Source organism: Cupressus sempervirens, chromosome 3 (assembly GCF_028749045.1).
Source record: "Cupressus sempervirens isolate cs-2001-9-10 chromosome 3, ASM2874904v1, whole genome shotgun sequence".
In the NCBI taxonomy this organism is placed as follows: Eukaryota; Viridiplantae; Streptophyta; class Pinopsida; order Cupressales; family Cupressaceae; genus Cupressus; species Cupressus sempervirens.
In genome coordinates this window covers 153,540,058-153,564,722 of record NC_143120.1, presented here as the reverse complement: position 1 = coordinate 153,564,722, position 24,665 = coordinate 153,540,058, and the positions used below count along the sequence as shown (strand labels likewise).

General features: G+C 37.0%; 4 protein-coding genes across 8 annotated transcripts in view; 1 reads left to right on the top strand and 3 right to left on the bottom strand.

Moving 5' to 3' along the window:
- Positions 1 to 23,179, top strand: part of LOC149565219 (uncharacterized) — a 34,140-nt gene extending 10,961 nt beyond the window's left edge. For all 3 annotated transcript variants that reach the window (XM_089818773.1, XM_089818771.1, XM_089818772.1), the window contains exons 2-3: positions 20,894 to 21,011; positions 21,098 to 23,179. In XM_089818773.1, the coding sequence (XP_089674899.1) occupies positions 20,898 to 21,011; positions 21,098 to 21,334 (351 nt within the window). In that variant the 5' untranslated portion in view covers positions 20,894 to 20,897 and the 3' untranslated portion in view covers positions 21,335 to 23,179. The remainder of the gene's footprint in view (positions 1 to 20,893; positions 21,012 to 21,097) is intronic.
- Positions 1 to 24,665, bottom strand: part of LOC149565216 (putative NAD kinase 1) — a 361,956-nt gene that overhangs the window by 9,545 nt on the left and 327,746 nt on the right. The window lies entirely within an intron of this gene.
- LOC149565221 (uncharacterized) lies at positions 10,722 to 11,979 on the bottom strand. Its single transcript, XM_089818770.1, has 2 exons — positions 11,628 to 11,979; positions 10,722 to 11,493 (listed from the first exon to the last, which is right to left on the bottom strand). Exons 1-2 carry the CDS (start codon positions 11,977 to 11,979, stop codon positions 10,913 to 10,915), a joined length of 933 nt encoding a protein of 310 aa, XP_089674896.1. The 3' UTR covers positions 10,722 to 10,912.
- Positions 12,129 to 14,637, bottom strand: LOC149565220 (uncharacterized). Its single transcript, XM_089818766.1, has 4 exons — positions 13,360 to 14,637; positions 12,988 to 13,220; positions 12,720 to 12,872; positions 12,129 to 12,571 (listed from the first exon to the last, which is right to left on the bottom strand). The coding sequence occupies exons 1-4, from the start codon at positions 14,031 to 14,033 to the stop codon at positions 12,144 to 12,146; spliced, it is 1,488 nt and encodes a 495-aa protein (XP_089674892.1). The 5' UTR covers positions 14,034 to 14,637; the 3' UTR covers positions 12,129 to 12,143.

Sequence of the window (24,665 nt, the reverse complement as noted above, 5' to 3'; positions counted from 1 at the left end):
ATGGCATCCCTGTTGATGAATTCCTCGATGTTTGGACATCATGATATTATTCACACTTTTGCATAAGATATAAAAAGAAAAATAAATAAATTCAGATGGGAACATTGTTTTATGGTTATCATTATAGTTTCTACCTTTCATATCTAAGACTGTGAAAAACTTATGGATTATATTACTGTTGGAGACATGATATCAGACCGTGTGATGATCCGACTAAGAAACTATACTTATGCACACATTTCCATTCAACATTATATTTATTGGACGACAGTATTAACATTATGACAGAACGCTGACTTGGGTATAGCAGTGAAGGAAAGAAGGGTAAATAGACTATATATGCAAAGAAATGGGTCTGATATAACTCATGTGACCTGTTGCTATGAACTCCCTCCTTCCGCAGTCGGATATGATGATCTTCCGTGTTATTTCTTGCTCTAAAGTTGTTGAAGAATAAGAATATGAATGAGAAAATAGACGGAATACAGGCTATGCAATTGATAAAGTTCAGAATCACTTGGTTTGCTTTAACATGAAATCAGGTGATTGGAATGGTAGCAGAAATTGCAGTGAGAAGAAAGAAATGAATATGATCCAAGGTGCTCTTTATAATGGCTGGTTTGATTCTTCGGCTGCCTTCGGTTATCATGAAGGCTGTTCGAATGTCTCATAAATTCGAATTATAAAAAGGAAAAGAAATAATGGGGAAAGGAATAAAGAGGTGAAGAGTTTTAATTTTTTATTTAATTATTATTGTGCACTCATTTATATGTTCATGTGTACATATTGGTGAAATGACATCTTTAGATTATAAAATTATAACTTATTGATGTCATTTTATTTTTATATACATGTGTTTGTAATTATGGGTTTATAATAATAATTAAATAACAAATTCCAACAATAAATCTTCAAAGGTATGAATTTTATATTCTTAATTTAGATTGTTTAAATCTTTATTATATTGTTTTTCTAATAGCTCATGCGGTCCCATAATGCAACATGTTCTCAAGTTTTCGTATTCTTTCCATGGTAGTCTTAGGTCAAACTTGTCAATCCTGATGACTGGACCAATTGATCATCCCCTTTCGATGAATTCCGTTTAGCAATGCTTCCCCTCTCTTCAGACTTCTTCCTGTAATCACCCAAGCAAAGCATTCTTGCCAAGACATCAATTCAAAGATATATTAATCGTTAATTCCAATCAAATAATTGTCGATCATCTAATGACAGTTATAGATTTCATCAACGAAAATAATAACTTACTCATTTCACATGATCATGAATGAAATAACTCATTATCAGTTGATACAACATTTATAATTAACTAACTCACTTCACATGATCAGGAAAGTAATAAATTGATATGTCTATAATTAACTAACTTGTTTCACATGATCATGAAAGAAATAATTTGATACAACGTTTATAATTAACTAACTTGTTTCACATGATCATAAAAGAAATAATTTGTTAAACCAACGGCTATGATCAATTTAAAACTTAGGGCAAAATTTGGGATGTAACATAAAAGAAATAATTCGTTAAACCAATGGCTATGATCAATTTAAAACTTAGGGCAAAATTTGGGATGTAACAATCACGCCTTGGTATATGTGCAAGGCAATATTTCAATCTATTAATGCGTCCCCAATATGTGACCATACAATGCCTGCATGTCACAACTCCTTTTTTATGGCCAAGAATAACATGTTTCCAAGCCCTATCCCTTGCTACTGTAGTAGGGTCAGCATCAAGGTCAGCTTTAGACCTAGTTCCACTACCCTCAGGTTGAGATATGATGTCATTGTAGCTACAATATACGATAAAAAAAATAGGCATCTAGAATATAGAAAATCAAATTTAAAAACACTAGGGCTGCTTACTTTTCAAGTTTCTCATCAGCATAAAATGGAACAAATCTAAAGAGTCCAAACAAATGCAGATACAATAAAGATTCATGAATGTCAAAAATTTGCAAAATAACACAAAAAAAATGTATCTCACCTTTTCAAATTTGCTCTTGAAATGGAAATGTAACTCAAGTTTAAAGAAGCCTCCTTAAAATGCTTCTTTTATCTCCTCTCAATGCTTAGATGCAAGCTATAAAGAAGCACAATCTTCAACCAATAGATGAGGGCCAACCAATTTGCTAATTTATCTCCCAAAACCCCAATACTCTTTGCTCAACTTTTCTTTCTCTATTCTTTGTGTATGCATGTGATAGAATAACCTTTTTAGGTATTACTCATTCTTTACATACCAAAAAAAACTAAAAAAACATAAACCAAATTGTTTTTTACACTTTACGAATGCAGCGTATCGATCGAGGCAGCCTGATGGGACTCCATGAATTAGTTGAGGCAGCTACCTCAGCCAGTCAGGCAAGCCTTGGCTAGGATCTACCGAGTCCGACTCCAGAGGTAGTTTGCCTCATTTTTCCCACCTTGCCTCGGGACTCCCATAACGTTGCTAAAAATAGTATGTCCACAATTGAGACCCCCAAATCACCCTATCATCTCACGAGGGTCGCTATAATGAACTGAGTCAATCAACTGTAGGAACTTTCAAAAAATGGGGACTTTACAGTCCTCCCTCCCCAAGATTGCTTCTCCCCAAGCAATCAAGCATCACATTGAAACCTCCACCAGGATCCCATAAGAAGCATGTGACATCCTTGCCATCATTGAACAAATTGCATGCTAGTAACATCATCAGAACCAAAAACATGACTTGCAACACATAACCCAAATGTATGCTTGATGTAGAAGTCAAGACATCACTAGAAGACAAGTCCATAGGAGATCTCAACACACTCTTCTTCATTGTACCTACCCAATCATCCTACAAAAAATCCAACTTAGGCACAAACCAACTTTGCACTCGATGCCAATCCTGAACATGTGGGTCAAATACAAGACTGCAAACACTCATCATAGTATAAACTCTATTGCCACAATGAATATCCCAACCTCATCCTCAGCCTGCTGTAATGACTCTCCCTCAACAACATTAGTATAAACCCACATGTCATTGTTTGTTGCTCCCTTCGACCTTAATGCACAAGTATGACCTTTAGAGAAAGGCCCTTTGCACCAATAGCAAAGTTGTCTCCACAAGTCCTCTCTGGATGTATCATCAAACTTCCTTGCTAACTTGCTCTTGTCCTCAACAATTGGTGGGGGCTCCTCATCAACAGGTGAAGCAACATAAGATTTCAAGGCAACCTTGCTTTGAGAAGATAACTCTAAGTCTTATGCCTTCCTCATTGCCTCTTGTAAGGATGGGTCCAATGACTTTACCCATCCATAGAGTGGTTCAACTAATCCCTCCATAAACAAGACACCCGTTTGCACTCTAATATATCATAAGCCATAATTGAGAGACTCTAAAACTCACTAATATATCTGATGTGACAACTAGTGTTGCTCCCACCCTAGCTACTTCTAGGGATACCTTAGGTCTTTCTCTAGAACTAATAGGGTTACTAGTTACCCTATTCTCCTTATGATCCTAACAAGGAGGTCCTAGGCTTTTCAAATAGTGCACACCAATGTAAGAACAATAACTCTCCAACATCACAACCAACCCCAAATACTCATATGACTCCACAAATGGATGAATGGTCACCTAAGAAGGCATTTGGACTCCCCTCAAGGTCCACAACCACCAAAAAACTTGAAACCCTAATAGAGTTCCAAAAATCATACAAGAATTCACCAAAATGCTTGAAAATGAGCTCCAAGCAGCGGCCTATACATGCAGCGGCATACTTCCTTAATCCAACATACCAATTCAGCCCACATTTCAATGCTGGTGATGAGGTGCGGAGTGGCCTCTATGATGTTGTAGAGAGAATCTCACCTAATTCAAGAGTTGGAACAATTGTAGGCTGTGAGATTGAGTTGTTTAAGAAAGCTCAAGGAGACTTATTTGCACGGGAGTTGTGCAAGAAAAATAGGACAAAATTGATACTTGGTAAAAATCTTTAATTCGACATCCTCATTTCTAACTCTATTACCATTTTAATTTGATAAAGTCAAAGTTATTGAATTGATTTAAAGTTTTCTTGTTTTAGATGCATGGTAGGAGATGTTTGGCACTAAGGTGCCAAATTTACAGAGGATTGTGATTCACATCTTTAGCTAACCATCTAGTGGATTAGGATGCGAATGTAATTGGAGTCTACTTGAGCATATACACTCGAAGAAGCGCAATAGATTGACAGCGAAAAAATTAAATGATCTCGTCTTTGTTCACTACAACCTTCGCCTTTGCCGTAGACAGATCCTGAGCATCGATACATAACCGATTGTATTAGAAAATGTTGATCCACATGCAAAGTGGAACACAAAGATTGTTGATCTTGTCTTCAGTGATAAAGATGTGGAGTGGGTTGATCAGGTGGATCGTGAAGCTGAGACAGTAGCAATGGCAGTCAAGGAGGCTAGAGTGTGAGGAGACAAAGTACAAGACACTGAGGCTAGGAGTGATAGATCCGAGTTTGATGACGAGGATTATGTAGGTGAGGATGAGGTTCAACCTCAGACAGAGGGAAAGATGATGGCTCTACAATCTTCCATGACTTATCTTAGGCATACTCGTAGGACATAGGCTACTATGAGCCTTAGTCTTCTACTGTTCTACACTCTAGTTGTTATTTTGATATATGTTTTGAACTTTTGATACCATGGATTTCGTAATACATGAATATTATAGACATTTGACACCGTAGTGACACTATGTTTATTACTTTAAGTTTATATTGTAATTTGTGTTATTCAATTTTTTTCCTTCAAAAATTCGCTTTTGTTGTTGGTAAATTCTATATTGTAGCCAACGGGTAGAAGTGTATCTGAAAGGGCGCATGACAGTTAAGTCACCCCTTTGGGAAAGTATATGTACACCGTCTGGAAGGGACTTTAAATCATCATTGTAATCATCATAAAAGTATTGTAAGATTTGAAGTGCTTATTGTGTATATGAATAAAGTATCTATTCTGTGTTATATCTTGCTATACTACATGTGATAAGTATCATTTTACCCTGTACGGTAAACATTTGGCACCATTGCCAGTTGAACCTGAAATGAAGGAAGTGTTATGAAGATTAATGCCGAATTTGCTTAACAAGGATAGGAATAAGATAAAAGACAAGGATGAAATACACATAACACCAAAAGTTTTAATTTTAGCACAACAGGCAGAGCGCAGACAAAAGCTTTAGCAGATTATCGATGGACACCAAGGGAGTGAAGGAGCACAGACATAGGGAGTGCATTTACCTAGCAAACCGAGGAGTGCTGAGGAATTGCTAGAAGAGACTCGACAGCGATTGAATTTGGTGGAAGAGACAAAAGAGGAGTTCCTTAACTTGTATACGTCGAGGGCAGAGAATCTGAACAAAAGGGAAGTAACTCGCATGGCTTGAAGTGCCGAAAGAGGACGAGCATGGAGTGAGCTCTTTGTTCCTGATACACCCAATGAACGGATATAGGCAGAGAATTGAACAACTCCGCTTGAGGAAGATCTTTTCTCACCAGGTAATGTGGTTGTTGGAAGTAGGGCGGTTTTCTGAAGCAATGCGGTTGTGTAGAACAATGCGGGTGCTCAGAACAATGCGGTTACTCATAACAGCGCGAGTACTCAGAACAACACAGGTGCTCAGAATAGCGTGGGTACACAGTAGGTACCATAGAATTAGAAGAAAGTAGCAATGGCAAGACCAAAGGAGAAATTGCCGAAGTTTAATGGTGACGGGACAGTGGATTCGATTAGACACTACAAAATATGCGAAACAATATGGACAACGAATGGTGTAACGGACTAGGATGGCTAGGTCAGACAGTTTTTGGCAACCTTGTGGGGTGTAGTGATTGATTGGTTTGTGGATGCTGATCCTTAGAAATTAACTACATGGGCAGACATTAGGAAGGAGTTCATAGTAGAGTTCCGATTGCTAAGGGATGATAACAAAATTGTAGCAGAAATATACAATATGAAGCAGGGAAAGAATGAAATGATTCATGTATATGCAAGAAGGTTGAAAGAATTGGTGGGGAAGATGGAGAGACCACCGACTGATAGATTAAAGAAACGATGGTTTGTTGAAGGGCTACGGTTGACACTAAAGAAGAAAATGAAGATCATACCTCCAACATCGTACGCAGATGCGTATAATCGGGTGATAGATCTGGAGAGAGCAAAAAACAAGCAAGAGAAGAAGCACAAATCATCGAACTCAGACGATTCATCTTTCAAAAGTAGTAGCAGCGATGAAGAATCAAGTAAGAAAGGTTGAGCGTTGCAAAAAGATATGCATGAAGGAATTTAAAAATTTGAAAAATAATGCTGACTTAGTGAAGGGGGAATCGTGGTGTACAGACTATAAGGAGGATGGCCACACAAAGGGCTCCTATCTGAAATTTTTTTTTTGTGATATCTGCCAGATTGTGGGACATTCCACAAAGGAATGCCCGTTCAATATGAAGACAAAGGGACATCAGCAGGTACTACTAATGCAAGAAGTATCCATCAAAGCAGGAACAAGCAAAAACAATAACGATGCAACCTCAGGAGGATATTGTAACAATAACCGATGCGAAAGGGGTGGTAATAATAATGGAGGCCGGAGTCAGATACAGTACGACTCAAGTGGATGGCTAGTGATACAATGTCGTGCGTGCAACCTCTAGGGGCACTTTACCAGAGTTTATACCATGAAGGAGACATCGCAACTGTTGTACAAATGGTTTGGTTTGGGAGACCACGAAGATTCAAAATGCCCTAAGTAAGGGGTGAACTTGTTAAGCATCGAAATGTGTGATGAGGAAACACTAGCCATTACACGTGAGCAAATAAAGGTGTAAAGATTCTGAATTTTTTTTGAATCAGACTTCTATTTCTTTCTTTGATTGCTGACAATGATCTTCTACGTTCTGCAAATGATGAAGTTTACACTTATAATTCTGATCTAAGAATTATATATATTTGCAAATAGATCAGTGTAATAAATTGCTGAGAAATTTAACCTTAATGTTGTAATATATGAAGAATACCAAACGTCTCTTATGCTGATATAATAAGTAATAATTAACCTTGTGACTGAGAGTATCTTTTGATCTTTAATTGTAGGGTATTGGTGCTTAGAAGAGTAGACTTAATTGTTTCTATGTGATCTCTAACTGCACCAATTACCCTCCTCTATATCCTTGCTAAAGGGTATGTCCCTAAAAGGGACATAGCCCTTCCTAAACTAGCATTAATTAAACCTCCTATTAAGTCGGCGATCTAGAAAGACAAAATTAATAACGCTTAACTAAGTTTTAGTTTAGTTAAACATTATAGATTTTCTTTATGAGAAGTTGCCGGCTCCTATAGAAAGAGATATATATAATCAGATGCTAGTCTAAAGATATATTATGATAAGAAGAGGAAGTACAGTCTGTACCATCAGACCTGTAGGTTATCTGGTTAGATATACTTAACAAAAGAAGGCAAAGTACCCTAATGCAGAGGAAAAAAAGAAGAGGTTGCAGCAAGCACGAATGGAGTTGGAAAAACAAATGGAAATGGGAAAGTTGCAAGCAAAAGACACTGCCAACACCTCGAAGAGGAACCTAGCTGAGCAAAATATGACAAGGCAGGTAATGCAAATAGAAGTTCCTATAAAATTAAATGACCTTACAATGCCTCAGTTATGGACGGCGACTCTGAATATGACACCACTTCCGAAAGCAATGGAGGAAAGAGGAATGGATGGTAGTAGAATGATTGCAGTAAATCCAATGCTACTGGCACTCATGATAGGAAGACATCTGACAGTGGTAGAGATGGGCATCCTGGGAACTGTACTTACAAACAATCGTGGACGGAGGGTCAGGCGTAAACATGTTACCAGAGGATATATGGGAAAAGTTGGGACAACCTATGTTGTGGCCACCTACATTTCAGTTACTCATGGCAGATCAACATGAAATCAAGCCATTGAGAACCCTGATGGCGCAACCTGTAACTATTGGCACACAACCATTCCTGTTGGATTTTGTGGTCATACCGTTAAAAAGAAAAAGGCACGACGCCTGGTGAAACATGATTGGAAACGAAATACCTTATCCATGGAATATGGAGGCCGAAGATTTGTAATCAACTTGCACACATAGATGATAGGTGAGGAGGCAGCGTTGTTGGATTCTAAAGGCGAAGGTGGAGGGGATGATGAGGGGAAGAAGAGAATGGAACTTGATGAAGAGGGAGTATTGAGACTAGAACGAGGGTCTAATGATGATGACTTGGACTCAGTGAATGGCCTACTCCAGTGGCAGATGGAGGACTACATACTCTTTCCGAGCTCTAATATGTTGAGGGTCAACAAAGGTAATAAAGTAGAGGAAAATGAATGTCCGAAGGAATATAGAGAAGCGAAAGAAGGCGGTTATGGCTGAAGTTGAAGGAAAGAACATACTGTATAGTAGTACAAGAGGAAGAACATACCGTACAAACCCATAAAAAGGAAAGATATTCCATTGTACGATATATGGTGAACGGACTGCGTGGAAAGAAAAAGTTACAGCGCACCACGGATTTATTAGAAAGGTACCGGCAACAAGGAAAACACATTGTATGGTCTGCACATGAAACAAAGAGGAAGGGCTTAATAAACACTGCAACAATATGCAGTGAAAGTTCTAGAATCAAGAATACAGTTATTGACAGCAAGGAGTGGTAGCCGATGGAATTCATGTTACCAAGTTTAAGGATTGTGATCGAGAACAAAATGGGAGATATGAAAAGCCTGAAGGAGAGATTGTATAACTTAAATAAACTTGATGAGTGATGATTGCAGGCACAATGGGCCATGGAAGTTACACAAAACAGGCAAAAGGTATGGCATGACAAGCATTTGAAATTGAATAAATTTCAACTGGGCCAGTTTGTTTTAAAGTATAATGGGTGGAATGAGATCAGATGAGGAAAGTTCAAAGTGAAGTGGGTAGGACCATACAAAATCCGCAAAGTTGGTGATAATGGAGCAATCAAATTATGGACACTCGACGGGAAGGAAGTGCCCGATGCAGTGAATGGATCGAAATTGAAAATCTACCATGAAAGAAATAACGCACCTCCTCCGCGGACAAACAACTGAGAGACAGTATAACTATAAACATAGTAATTATTAATGTATACATGTAAAATAAGTTTTCATTGAGTCTTATATTACTGAAGTGTATGGCCTGCAGAGACAGGAAAGCGAGGAAATATTAATTCATTCATACGATAAGCAATAAACAAAGAGGAAAGTGCATATGATTCATCTCGTACGGTCTATAGAAGAGGGAGAGAGCCGTACAACAATATACTTGTGCACAGAGGAATCAACTTGAATCACCATACGGTCATAGACAGGAAGTTGTAAGGCTATTGTACCATACGGTCACGTAGAAAGAAGGAAAATAAGGAGTGCCATAAGGCTATCTAGGGATTGCTGTACGACTATGACATCTAGAGTCGGGAGCCACTGTATGGTAGATAGGAGATAGACAGGAGATACCGTATGGCCATGAATTAGAAGACCGGAGAACAAGCTAAAGGGAAAAAGAGATGTATGGACCTAGGAAGGAAGAAGATCACCATACAACTAGTTTAGTAGACTGTACGGCCTTGGAAGGAGCTGCTAGAAAGTATATAAAATCTACCATACGGCCAGTTGAGGTGACCGTATGACCTAAGGAAAGTACGACCACTAGAGAGTAAAAGAAAAGAACCGTACAGTAATGAGGAAGCATACAAAAAATAGAGACATCACCGTATGACCATTGATAGGAGGCAGGAATGTTGTGGACTAAATAGAAGAAAAGAAAGGGACACAGATGGCTATCAAGGTTAGATTGGCTAAGGTGATAACATTGTGTTAGCGAAGCCTACAAATGCAAAGTGTTTTGGAGATTAGTTTGGTGCAGGCATGGGATGAATGTGAATGCCGTGTGATAGAAAAAGATCTATCTTGTTATAGTTAGTCACAGTTAGTGTATTCCATTTTGTTAATTTGTCTCAATAATTTTGTAATTGTTGTCTAGAGACGACTTTACTTTTTGGGGGGGATGATGTCGATAAATTCTATATTGTGGCCGATGGTTAGAAGTGTATCCGAAAGGGTGCATGATGGTTGAGTCACCCCTTTGAGAAAGTATATGTACATCGTCTAGAAGGGATTTTGGATCATCATTGTAATCATCATAATAATATTGTAAGATTTGGAGTGCATATTGTGTATATAAAAAAAGTATCTATTTTGTGTTATATCTTGCTATACTACATGCGATAAGTATCCTTTTACCCTGTATGGTAAACACTTTAATATTTATGTGATCTATGCAAAATTGTGTATGTGTATTAAGTAGCTTCTATTTATCTCAATTATTGTGTATTTGATGCAAAGAAACGTGAATCGGAATCGGATCGGAATCGGCAAGGTCGAATCGAATCGTGAATCGGCAATGAATCGGCGATGAATCGGCAAATTTGAAAAAACCCGTTAAATTTAAAGATTTTAACAATTTAAAACTTATTTCATGCACCCTTTATTGAATATAACTTAAGCACACTATAACATCATCAAATAGAAGTTAAAACTTAACATACATAAACATGAAACATAAAATCCATCACATACGTAACTATGTTATCTAAGATTCTAAAATGTAAATTGTAGGCTAGCTGAAGTAAATAGAAATCAAATGATCATAATGATTTAAATCATAGAATGTATGTAAGATGATCCATAAGACATCAAATCATAAATTTATGTAAGAATCTAAGATGAAGATCCATGAAAGTTTGAAACTTTGAAACATATGTCTATCAATGATTCAGTATCAATATCTGTAAACAAAATATAAAAACAAGGCTCCAGCTCAAGCCTCAGGCTCATAGTCATCATCATCCTCAACATCATCCTCAAGCTCGGCTACAGCCTCAGCCTCAGCCTCTGAGTATCCAGTCTGCCTAGTAGCAAGGCGTCTAATGTAGGTCCTAGAGGACTGTCGAGCCATATGTCCCGCATATAAGATGGGCTCACGAATGTCGCTAGGGCCTGTGTCTGTGCGTGCACGTGTGCGTCTACCAATGCTTGAAGAACGTGCTCTAGCTGCCTCAGCCTCTATATCCACCTGGTCAATCCACGCACGGTCTTCCTCAGTGAAGACTGGATCTACAACCTCTGTGAGCCACTCTGATTCTGGATCAATCTCCTCCAGAATGATCGGAGAGGAGTCAGTGCCCAAAATCTGTCTGATCCTAAGACGGAGGTTGTAATGAACGAAGACAAGATCATTCAACCTCTGCACTGTCAACCTGTTTCTCCTCTTCGAGTGGATGTGCTCGAACATGGACCAACTGCGCTCACATCCAGAAGCGCTGCTTGGCTGACTCAGAATACGAATGGCAATTTTTTGAAGTTTTGGGGTTGTGGCCCCAAACATTTGCCACCATCTATCTGAAATAAGGGAAAATAAAAATAATTAGTCTCATTTACAAATTACAAATTACAAGTTAACTCTAAAATTACATAATCAACTTTAAGTTTAGAATCTAGATTCATGAACATTGAATATATTATTTAATTTTTACCTGGCTGTATTGTTTCTCGAGCATCTATGGCTACCCTGCTAGAGAAAAGTGGCCCTTCTTTATTATTGAACTTATCAAGCTCAATAATTGCAGCACTGCTATCCTCATCAGTACTCAACCTCTGGATCACTGTATATAATCCGGTGAGAACCTCCTCATCCGCCTTGAAGTCAGGACGGAAACGAAATGCCGAATTCAAAAAGTAAGCTGCCGCATGGATGGGTCTGTGGAGCTGATTCTGCCATCTCCTATCAATGATGTCCCAAATAGGGGCATACTTCTCCTGCACTCCTGCATACTGAGCTTTAATGGCCTCCTTGGCCCTATCCATGCCCTCATATATGTAGCCCATAGAGGGCTTCTCCCCATCAGCAGTTCGTAGGAGAGATACAAGAGGCTCAGTGGCCTACATATAAAGTAAAACAAAAATTTGAGTCAAAACTTAAACATAGAATAATTCAATAATATAAGGTAAAACTAAATCATTAAACAATTAGCATAGTAAACTGTAAAATATTAAATGTTAAATTGCAATAAAATTATCTTAAGTATTTCTCTAGCAGGTTTCCAAAAACCATCATCATCAAATATGCAATCCACCACATCTATCCCTGCAGTGGTCGTAGCATAGGAAGATGAAATCCACTCCCGCCCAACAAACATGCTCCTCAAATCATCCCTTGATGTCAACAAGGACTGCAAGGTGATGAAATTCGAGGCAAACCTCGTGATCCCTGGACGAGCTAACTCTTTGTCTCCTGTGTACTTCCTCATTGTGCTAAGGACAAATGAATGATTATAAATAAACTTACATATGTTTTTTGCCCTTTCCACACATGACTTGACCCACTCAAGTTTGCCAATTTCCTCCAACATGAGGTCAAGGCAGTGTGCTGCACAAGGGGACCAAAATATGGTGGGGTGCCTCTCCATCAAAAGTTTGCCTACAACAATTTTAAGATAATTAGAAATTCAAATTTCAAACATGTTAGAACTTAGAACTTAGGAAACTTAGAAATTCTAAGTTAGAATTAGAAAAAGTTCAAAATTCAAATAAATTTATTTTCAAAACTTAAAAAGTTAAAAGTTTACCTGCAGCAACATAACTTGCTGCATTATCCGTCACCACTTGCACCACATGTTGTTCCCCCACCTCTGCTATAACTTCCTCAATAACCTCACATAAGTATGTGGCGTTTTTTACATGAGCAGAAGCATCAATGGATTTGAGGAACATGGTATATCCTACAAGTAACAAAACAACGAATTATAATTACTATTAGCAATCAACAAATCAAAATTTGAAATAGTCAATCACGATTCAAAATTATGTATGTAGGAAAGTAGAATGATCAATCACCTCCACAGGATACAAGAAAATTGAGGAGTGTTCTTCCCCTCCTATCTGTCCAACCATCAGTCATGATGGTGCAACCCTTTTCGATCCACTCCTTTCGGTTGTCCTCAAGCTCATGCCTCATATCCTCAACCATTTCCTCCAGGAGGTATCCACTCAACTCAGCCTCAGTTGGGGCTTTAAACCCCGGACCACAAATGGCAACTGCATCTATCATGTTCTGCCAATAAGGAGTCCTGTCACAAATAGATAATGATATTGATTAGAAATTTAGATGTCAAAAACTAAAATCATAAAACAAGTAGATATAATTAAAGTTTTACTTTTACTTTTAACTTTAACTTTGAAGATAACAAAGAAAAAAGAATCAATTACCTGGCTGCAATAAATGGAATGTTGCAAAAGTACCAGAATTTGCAAATCTCTTTTCTGGCAGCATCATGAATCTCCTTGTTCAAACCCATGCCCTCAAGCGTGGGTTGGGAGCCAGGAGTAGTGCGGGGCACAAAGTAACTATCCATTCTGCTTTTCCGCACTCTAGGCCGCAATAGGTTGGTGTTGGACTCTGTCTCAGTATGAGACCGACTACCACTAACACTCACATGAGCACTAGCACTAGGATGAAAAGGAGGCCTAGAAGAACCCTCCCCAACACAACCTACGGATGCGGAAGCTGATGCAGATGCACTTGCAGATGTAGATGCGGTTGCGGATGTGGGAGCACGGGAGCCAATACCTCTTAACCCTTCAAGTTGCATTTTCTTAGTCAACTTGTCTTGTTCAATTTTTTCTAATGCCACTAAACAAGAGCGTTTTGCCTCAGCGGTTTGTTGAGTACAAACTGTGACATCATGGCCAGGTATGCCAGCAATGTGGTATTTCAATCTATAGATACCTCCCGAATTTATTTTTTCTTTGCAAAATATACATTTTGTTTGATATTTGGTTCTCCCAGGAAACTCTTCATTATATTTCCAGCATTCATCTTTTTTACCCATTGTGGAAATTGGAAAATGAAAGCAAAGGGCTGCTGCAATAAAAAAATTCATGTAAAAAATCAAAGTTTGCAACTAATAAACAAAAACTACAAAATTTGAATTGGCTTTAGAAGCATGTGCTTTTCCTCTCTACCTACAGCCATGCTATCCGATCACATTTGAAGGTCCGCTGCACATTTTTTTAGTAAAGTTAGTTAATGGCAGGGCAACAAATGATGTCACAAAGAATGACAGTGGTGAGTATACAAAAGTTCCCATGCTGTTTATACACAAGACCTTTCATCTAAAGAAATTTAAGTTTGGGTACGTATGGCAGTGCTAGCATATGATAATCATCAGTTGCAGAAACCCAACAAAGAAATCTAGTGTACAATTTGTACACTCACAATTGAGATTGGCTGTACGTTAAGCTCTTACACTTGCTTTTTTTCTTCTAAGTATTCTGGCTTAAGCTGACAACCATCTTATTTAGTTATGTCTAAGTGACTGTATATAAACTTTAATGATCACAGCATCCTCCACTAGATTTGGGGCATAGAAATCAAGCCTTAATAAATTAATCTTTTGATACACTTGCTTAATATTTTTGAGTTTAAGCATGCAATCTCTTCTTTCTTGTCAAAATGAAGTAGAAAAACTTATTTCCTCTATTTCCCATATTTGATTTATTATCTTGCTACAATCTGTGAGTCAAGAATTAAATGAATTAGTTAATCAATATGATGCACAATTTCATGTCTTCAGAGAGAAAATTGATTGATATGTTACATGTTTAAACCTTAGAAATTGATATGTTACATGTTTAAAACTTTGATTTTATGAAATCATAAAAGAAGAATCATGATGGGCTATTTTTCCAAATCCATGATATTATACATAACAGAAATAGGACTTCTTTCTCGCCCCTTGTATCAGGCAGTCATATTTCTATCGGGCAGTCATATAGAACATCAAAGTAAAATACATAGTTCCTCATAATATCTTCATAACATGATAGAAATAGGACTTCTTTCTTTCCCCTTGTGTGAGTTTGTCAAGGCTGTTGAGATTGAGAGGCGACCTTCCTTCCATAGAAAAGATGGAGAGTCAATCCTTCTACATATACCTTGGGATATTTAAGTACCTGATTGAAGTTTATTTGTTAGATATATCCTTCAGTTTTGGCTGTTTTCAAGTTCTTCAGAATTGTATAACTTTGATATTTGATAGATTTTCTTAAATCCTAAAATTCTATAGTTTAATTAAGAAATCTTAAATCTTTGAGATGGATATATATCCTTGTAGCTCACCTCATTTCATCATCTAGCTCACATATATTGTCTAGATAAGATGATTATATATTGGAAAGAACTCATATATTGTTGATGTTTGGATCATAGTTTGCAAACTCTCTAAAAATTCCTCATATTGGTGAAGACTATATTCTCATGTATAATTGCGACTTTTTTTTAGGTTACCGATGGCTCCTATTAGAGATAAAAGAATCTTGGCTGTCATTGTTAGGAAGACCAGAGTAATTCGTGTTCTTGATGCTATTCTTGCTTTCCTTGCAGCATCTATAGCAATATCTGCTCAACAAGATAGACAAGAAAGACGTAAGTGCCAAAGAGATGGAATTCCATTTTACAAGCGAATTGTCCATTCTAATGAGACAGATTGTCATGACCAAATTCGCATGACTAGAGGGACTTTCTTTCGTCTAGCCGATATTCTAAGGCAAAAAGGCAACATTGAAGATACAATAAACATAGGATTGGAAGAGCAACTAGTGATGTTCCTCCATACACTTGGCCACAATTTGAGGAATCGTAAGATTGGTCACAACTTTGGTCACTCAGGAGAGACAGTTAGCCGACACTTTCATAAGGTCCTAAGGGCTATCTTATCTCTCCACGTTGATTATCTTGTACCTACTGGTCCAAACACTCCTGTTGAGATTATTGGGAAGGATCGTTTTGATCCGTACTTCAAGGTATATCTCATAGCTCTACATGCTTACTTCACATTTAATCATATTAGTTGACATTTCTCATATTGCTACACATTTGAATCTCATAGGATTGTATTGGAGCAATTTATGGATCCCATATACCGGTTATTGTCGATGTTGAGATACAAGCTAAATATCGTGACAAAAAAGGCCACTTGTCACAGAATGTATTGGGTGTTTGTTCATTTGATTATAAGTTTCAATACGTTCTTGCTGGTTGAGAAGGGTCTGTTGCGGATAGTCGTGTTCTTGCTTCAGCTCTCTCCAGAGCAGATCCATTAGTAGTTCCCCAAGGTACGTCAAATCTACTTGTAAATGATTTTATAGTGAAGTTTATCAGAAATGAGGCAACATTTTGACAATATTCATTTCTATACATTTTTTGTAGGAAATTTTTTTTATTAGATGCTGGGTATCCAAATATTCCTGGATTTCTTGCCCCTTATCGATGCACACGTTATCACTTAAAGGAGTTTTCAAGAGAAAACCCAATAAACAGTGCACGTGAGTTATATAACCACCGACACTCCTCGCTTAGGAATATAATAGAGCGGACATTTGGGATTTTGAAGCAACGTTTTCCTATCTTGAGGCATGCAATGTCTTATCCGATAATGACACAAAAAAAATTTGTTTTAGCATGTTGCATATTACACAATTTTATAACTATAGAGGATGGTGTTCCATCTGAAATAGAGGTAGAAGAGGATGATGATCATGATGGGATAAATGTACCATTACTTGAGACATATGGGATGAGTCAACGAGATAGGGATGATTGGGGAAAGTTTTGAGATGAGATAGTTAGGAGGATGTGGGAAGACTACAGATCTCGTGCTTAGTTTTAATAAATCAACATGAACCATATATTTGTAGCTTCGTAGTGATATGATATTTTGTGACATTGATATGTCCTTATTATAACTATATTTGATTGTATAAACTGAAAAAGTTATGCTTAAGCTCAAATAGATGGTTAAAATGTGTTTTCTCTATTGTTCTACATGTATTTAATAAAAGTTTTTGCAATAATTCACTTCATTTCTACACTATGCAGTGATGATTTTCAGTTATTTTCTCATAGTTTATACTTTTTAAGACCAAATATATTATCTCTTTGCACTCACTAGGTTCCATATTGGCTAATGGTGGTGCATTCATCTTACCTCTGATGTTCTCTGCCATGTACATATGTTTTTTTGAGTGAATCTTTGTTTACTTGGCTATATTTTCCTCTTCTGTTTGGTGTGAACATTTTGTGGATGATTGAGATGAAATGAGCATTTTATGATGTTATGAATGTTACTGTGGATAGCTGTGAATAGTTTTTGATTTCAATTTATAATATCCTTTCAATATTAAAAATACTACTTGCTGTTGTAATACTGGCTGCTGTGTGAACAAATACTAGCTGTTGTTGTAATAGTGGCTGCTGATTTCAATTTATAATATCCTTTCAATATTAAAAAATGCTACTTGCTGTTGTAATACTGGCTGCCGTGTGAACAAATACTAGCTGTTGTTGTAATACTGGCAGCTGTTGTAATACTGGTCACTGTTTCAAAAGGAGGAATGCTTTTATAATGTGAAATATTGGCTGCCGTTGTATGTGAAATACTGGCTGCCAGTGTATGTGAAATACCGGAATGCTGTTATAATGTGAAATAGGCTGCTGTTGTATGTGAAATACTGGAATGTTATCATGTGAAATACTTCCATATCTATCATTTCATATTGAAACATTCTATTCATAAATGCATGATGTTTCAGTTTGATAACTTGAATTTAAGACTGTCATGAAAGGTCATAGTAGTGTATGCTCAAATGGCTGACAGGTTTTAAATATAGTGTTGAAAAAAGTTTACAACTCTATGACTAATTGGTTGATATATAACATATTTAATTTTATTGTGTTTGTTTTGGTCATATATAGGCTGAAAGTATTTGAAGTTGTTAATTGATTGTGACGAGTTTCAGATTTGTTGAATAATGGATAGTGGAATTTAGACAAACCAATCGGCTTCTTCTTCAAAGAAGGTAGTTTGGACTAGAGAAATGGAACATAGGTTCCTTGACCTTCTTGCAGAGCAGGTCCAGATGGGTCGAAAAGGAGAGGGCAGGTTTCAAAAAGAGGTGTGGACAGAAATTGAAAATAAGTTCAATTCTGATTTGAAACTAAATCTGTCCAGGGATAATTTTAAAAACAAGCTCAAAACATGGAAGATTGGTTATAGGATTATGAAAGAATTGAAAAATATGAGTGGGTTCGCATGGAATGAGACCACTCAATGTATGGATGCTGATGAGAGGGTGTGGGATGAACTGCTGAAGGTAATATGATCTTTAAATTATTTTGATTTAGTATAATCTATCTTATTAAGTCCTAACTAAAAGATAATAAACTAATTCATTCATGATGCCCACATACAGCGAAAAGATTTCAAAGGTGCCAAGGTGTATAAGAGGCAGCCCTTCCAATACTTCAATGAGCTGGCCTTCATTGTGGGAAATGACTTAGCTGAAGGTACAACAGCTGCAACAGCACATGAGACTGAAGAAGGGAACCTTGTGTTTGATGCCGTTGATCTAGATGATGGAGATTTTTCTATGCCGATTGAAACTCCTACTAATTTGGATGAGGACATGAACCCTTCCAATCAATCTAGTGCAACCGGCAAAGAGAGAGTGTCACCATCATGTTCAAGAAAGCTAAAGCGGAAGAAGGCTAGCATGGCTGGTTCGATGGATGTCATATGTGAAGCCATCAATAAGTTACATGAGGGTCTTAAAAGCACTCAACATATACCATGGATGAAGGACATATTGATTCAGTTAATGATAAAGTATATGATACTCTCAAAGCCATTCCTAAGCTCAATGAAGATACAATGCTACAAGCATTTGATAGTTTTTTGCTTGAGAGCGCAAGAGCCAAAGGGTTCTTGAGAATGACTGAAGCGGAAAGAGTGAACTATATACGATTGAGGTTTGAAGATGATCTCTAGATAGAGCATATCATAAAACTCTTGAGATTTAGTTTTACCATTAGAACTTGATTATTTTGACATGACAGCTCAACGTTGACTGTCACACTCTACCAGTTTTTTTTGAGTTTTAAAATTCGTAGTTTGACTGTCAAGCTCCAGTATTATCATTGTTTTGGAGTACATTTCATATTTTTTGTCAAGTTGGTGTTTGCAAGTCTGCCAATTTTTGTTAAGCTTATATAGATGAAAGAATCCATTTGGGAGAGTTTGATTACTGCTGTTTGAATGTTTGATTGCTATTTATTTTGTGACTAGAATATCCTTCAAATTCATAGCAGCACTTTTCTAATTCATGCCAGTACTTTTCTGTTTATTTAGTGTTTAGAATATCCTTCAAATTCATAGCAGCACTTTTCTAATTCACAGTAGCACTTTTCTAATTCATGGCAGCACTTTTTTCTGTTTATTTTGTGACTAGAATATCCTTCAAATTCATAGCAGCACTTTGCTATTTATTTTGTGACTAGAATATCCTTCAAATTCATAGCAGCACTTTTCTAATTCATGGCAGCACTTTTTTGCATCAACTGTTCTCTTCATAAGTTATGCTCTTTAGTTTTCTATATTTCTGGGTTATCATTTTATTCCTCATCTTTTGACGACTACAAAAGATAGAGTCTTGTGGGTTATCTCTTCTATAACCATCTGCGTTTGTCATTTGTCATTTGTCATGGAAGATGAAGCAGGGGAGCTTTTTTTACCGTGCAGTGAAAAATGCTATAAAATTCATGGGAAATTCCATGATAAACAGTGCTCTAATGGGTCTATCTCTTCTTTAAAGTTATGCTTGGATACTTTTCAGATAGAATGGTAAGTTTTATACATATTCTAGTATCAAATTACTACTCATTTTATAAAGGCTTATGTACTCATATCTATAACTATTATGAAAACAAACTGTATTGTGTTTCGTGCAGTGCATTCCTCTTGTGTTTGTTTCACAGCTCATGAATAAGAAAGACAATCATGTGGTCATGTTGCAAGGCCCAATTGGGCATATGTGGGAGGTGGAATTATCACCCAATACACACAATACACTAGAAATTCGACATGGTTGGAAAGAATTTGCTAGTTTTTATTGCTTGGAAATGGGAGATTTTCTTGTGTTTAACTATGTAGGAGTTTCATCTCCATTTGAGCTTGTTTCATTTGCAGTTCTACAGATCATGTACAAGTTCAATGTACAGATCCTTACCGCGATACATAGCTCATGTCAATATTTATAAGAGCTTCAGATCTATGACACCTGAATGTGAACTTCAGTTTGACTTCGATGTTTTATGTTAATGCAAATTTTACCTATTTGACATGGTTTCATTATACTTTGTCTAACTAGAGGACATTTAATATTTATCTCAATAATCATACGATTGAGGATTCTTTTGATGTAATTGGAGTGGGAGCCCAATTAGGAAATCCCATAAGAACAACCAAGTCCAGAAATAAAATTTAATCTGATAAATTCTCTACTTTTCATTGTGTGATCTGAAATGCTGATGCTAACTAAAAACTTACATAATCGAGTCCAAAAATAAAATTTATCTTCTTACTATTTCAAGAATGTAATCCCTCTATTTTTGGTACTAGTGCTTTTGTTGAATTTGTTGTTCAAGGGTGGGTCTCAGCATTTGAATCATACTTTCTTTGTGCTGGTATATTTTTTCTTGCAATTGATTTAGTATATTTGTATTTGACATCCCCCATACTTGTTCTTAATGCCACATTTTGGCCAACTGAGGTATATCCATCGAGATTAGGGACATTCGAAACAACAGAGGATGCATGTGAAATATATTAATTTAATTTCAATTATATAGTTTATTGTAATATTCATCTTACTAATGTAATATTTGATGATGCATTATTTATAATAGGTTGATGGCTTTGCTCGATGTACCAATGTGTCAATGTGGCGTTCCATGCTTGTTAAAGACATCACACACATCAAATAATCCAGGGCGTCAATTTTGGTGTTGTTCTAATAGGAAGAAGGTTGTTGAAGAATACAAATATATTTATGTTATAAATTACTATGGACTGAACATTATAGTATGAACTAAATTTTTTTTTTTTTGTAGGGGAATAATGGATGCGGATACTTTGCTTGGTTCAAAGGTGCTCCATCTAAAAGTGTAGTACGTGATGAAGGAACTGAGTGCAAATTCTGTAAGGCTCAAGAGGTGGAGAGGGCTGAGTTTTGTAAGGCTCGTGAGGTGGATTTGGCATTGGCAAAGACAGAAATTACTTTTCTACGATGCCTTCTCTGTGTTATGTTTGGACTTCTTTGTTGGGACCATATGCGGAAAAGTGGATAAAAATTTGAATCTGCGTAAAGATTGACCGTATTGATGGATTTGTATAGATAAGACAATTTTTTTGTAGTTAATGTTTTGGAGTTTGTAATGTATTTTTGTATGATAAAATATTAATAAATGTTTGACATATGTACACAAATTTTTATGATTTGGCAAAATTTATACTAATATCATTATTAATTTGTTATTTTTGACTAGTATTTGTAATTTGGAAAAAATAGCCTTATTCACAAATAAATAAAAAATCAATATTAGTGAAAATAAATAAATTAATCAATATTCAATAAATTAATTAAAAATAAGAATTTTTTTAAGTTAAAAAAAAGTTTAAAATTCAAAAAAAAAAAAATAAATTATTTTTTTAATTAATTTAAAAATAAAAAAATTATTTTCAAAAATCAAATTCCAATTCCATTTTGAAGAACCAATCACATAATAATGTATCTTCTTACTCATCTTCCGTATGAAACAAACGGTCCAAGTAAAATCTGAAAAAAAGGAATTAGGATTTGCAAAACCTTGATTTGGCTAAATCGAGGTTTGTAGAAATTCAAGTTTCTACACTTCCTGCAACCAAACGGACCCTTAATGATCTCAGGAAGAAGAAGCTTTGTTTTCATTGCAGGGAGCCTTGGGATTTGTCACATAAGTGTCCATTGAAAGCAAAAGCTAAGCAGATGGAGTACTTTTCAGCCGAAGAGTCAGTGGATGGAGATTCATAGTAGTCATCAGAATCAGATGGAGATGATGATAATTCTTCACATGAGGAAGCACGTAGTGAGCATGATAGCTCAGTTGTAGAGTATGCAGGAGGCCGTCACTTTCAGAGTTAGGGGAACTTTGGATGGACAGAGATTTGTGGCACTCATTGATACAAGGGCAACACATAACTTCATTGATGAGAAGTTTGTGTCACGCAGAGGGCTACATGCAGAGGAGCATAGGGGATTTAAGGTGATGGTTGCCGATGGCTTCAAAATCGACTGTACCAAGAAAATCTCCAACTTGCAGCTTCGTTTGGGAGATTATGACATGGTGGGAGATTTCTTTGTGATCAACATTGGTGATCAGGATATGGTGCTTGGAATGAACTGGATGAAGTCTCTGGAAGAGTTTACATTTAACCTCCAGAAAATGGAAATGAGGTTTGAGGCAAATGGTACGAAGATAGTGCTCAGAGGTTTGTCAGATGGGAGACTTCGAGTGGTGTCACTCAAGTGGATGCAGAGTTTCTTTAGACATGATTAGATGCAGTGGGCAGCAGAGTTTAGAGCAATGCCAGAGATAACAGAGCAGCATGAACAAGAGTATCCACTTGATGTACAGGACACCAAACATACTAAGGTGTTTGGTGAGATACCTCCGAGGAGACCCCCGGATAGGGGAATTGAGATGTTATTGAGTTAGAGGAAAGGGCTAAGCCAGTCATCATCACACCCTACCGCCATCCAAAGAGATATAAGGATGAAATATAAAAGGCAATCAAGGAGTTGATTGACATATGGGGCACATACGGCCAAGCAAGAGTCCTTTCGCTTCTTCAATAGTATTGGTGAAGAAGAAGGATGGTACAATGAGGATGTGCATTGATTATAGGGAGTTAAACAAGAAGACAATCAAGAACCGATACCCTATCCTGCGCATCGATGAGCTTATTGATGAATTGCACGATGCATGCTACTTCTCTAAGATTGATTTGAGATCCGGCTACCACTAGATATGGGTTAGAGAGGTGGATGTGGAGAAGACAACTTTTAGATGCCACTACGGACATTTTGAGTTCTTAGTCATGCCCTTCGGGTTGACTAATGCTCCTGCCACTTTCTAGTCCTGTATGAATAGAGTGTTTAGAGATCAGTTGAGGAAGTTTGTGTTGATATTTTTTGATGTTATACTGATATACAACCATACTTGGGAGGAACATTTGAAGCATATTGATACAGTGCTTATTATTCTAGAGAGGGAGTCATTATATGCCAAGATGAGTAAATGCGAGTTTGAGATGACAGAGTTGCTCTATCTCGAGCATATTATTAGTGTAGGAAGTGTTTGGGTTGACCCAGACAAGATCAGGGCCATTTTGGATTGGCCACCGTCGAGGAACACTTCACAACTCAAGGGATTTCTTGGGCTTTGTTGGTTCTACCGCAGATTTGTGAAGGGATTTTCACAGATAGCAGCACCACTTATAGATGTGACACGGAAAGACAGTTTCGAGTGGTCAGAGAGGGCTCAGGATTGTTTTGACAGATTCAAGAAGCTGATGAGTACATGTTCTATTTTGGCTATTCCAAATTTCACCAGACCTTTTGAGTTGTAGTGTGATGCCTCGGGAGAAGGCATAAGAGCTGTCCTCATGCAGGAAAAACATCCCATCGCATATGAGAGTAGGAAATTACGAGGTGTCGAGAAAACCTATAGCATCTATGACAAAGAAATGCTAGCAATCATGCACGCGCTAGCTAAGTTCAAGCAGTACTTGGCAGGAAGTCGATTCACGGTAAAAACAGATCATAATAGCTTGAAACATTTCCTTGGACAGAAGGATCTTAATGACAGGCAACAGAAATGGGTGAGTAAATTACAGGCCTATGATTTTGACATAGTCTATGTCAAAGGGAAGAAAAATATTGTCGCAGATGCTTTATCCAGGAGGCCTCATTTGCTTGCTGTTGGGATAATCATGGATGATTGGAGAGAGATGATCTTGGCAGAATATGCTAAGGATAGTTGGGCATCTGGCGTTATTGAGGGGGCTATTCAGGATAGCTGATACACCATTGTAAATGATTTGATCATTCTACAAGGAAAGGAATTATTTAGTACCTGGGTCTATGTAATATCCCGTACTTATACGGATATCAAATGACTCACATATGCACCCAGATTTACAAGCACTTTGATAAAAATACCAATATATAAATTTGAAACTCTTTATTCAGGAAAACTTTGCAATTACAAATTGTCACATGCTATTCAACATTGACTATATATTACCACCAAAACAACCAAGTTCTTACTAGCTGGTAAACTAAACAAATGGCAATTTCTGGAAGATGTATAATTTTTATAGAAATGTTTGAAACACAACTTTAAGGAACCTGATAGGAAGTCGTTGACACTTATTTAAAATCTTCAAGCAAATATATCAAATGACAGAGGAACCTGGTTTGCCATATACCGCTAGTTTTTGCTGAAGTTGATGACACATTTTAGATTATTGTCATGCCCTGTAATGGCGACTATTCCCCGCTAACGATCCTGCTGATGAACTTGGACAGAATTTCGAAACAAGCATGAACAGTCAAACTTAATAATGACCTGCACTTGC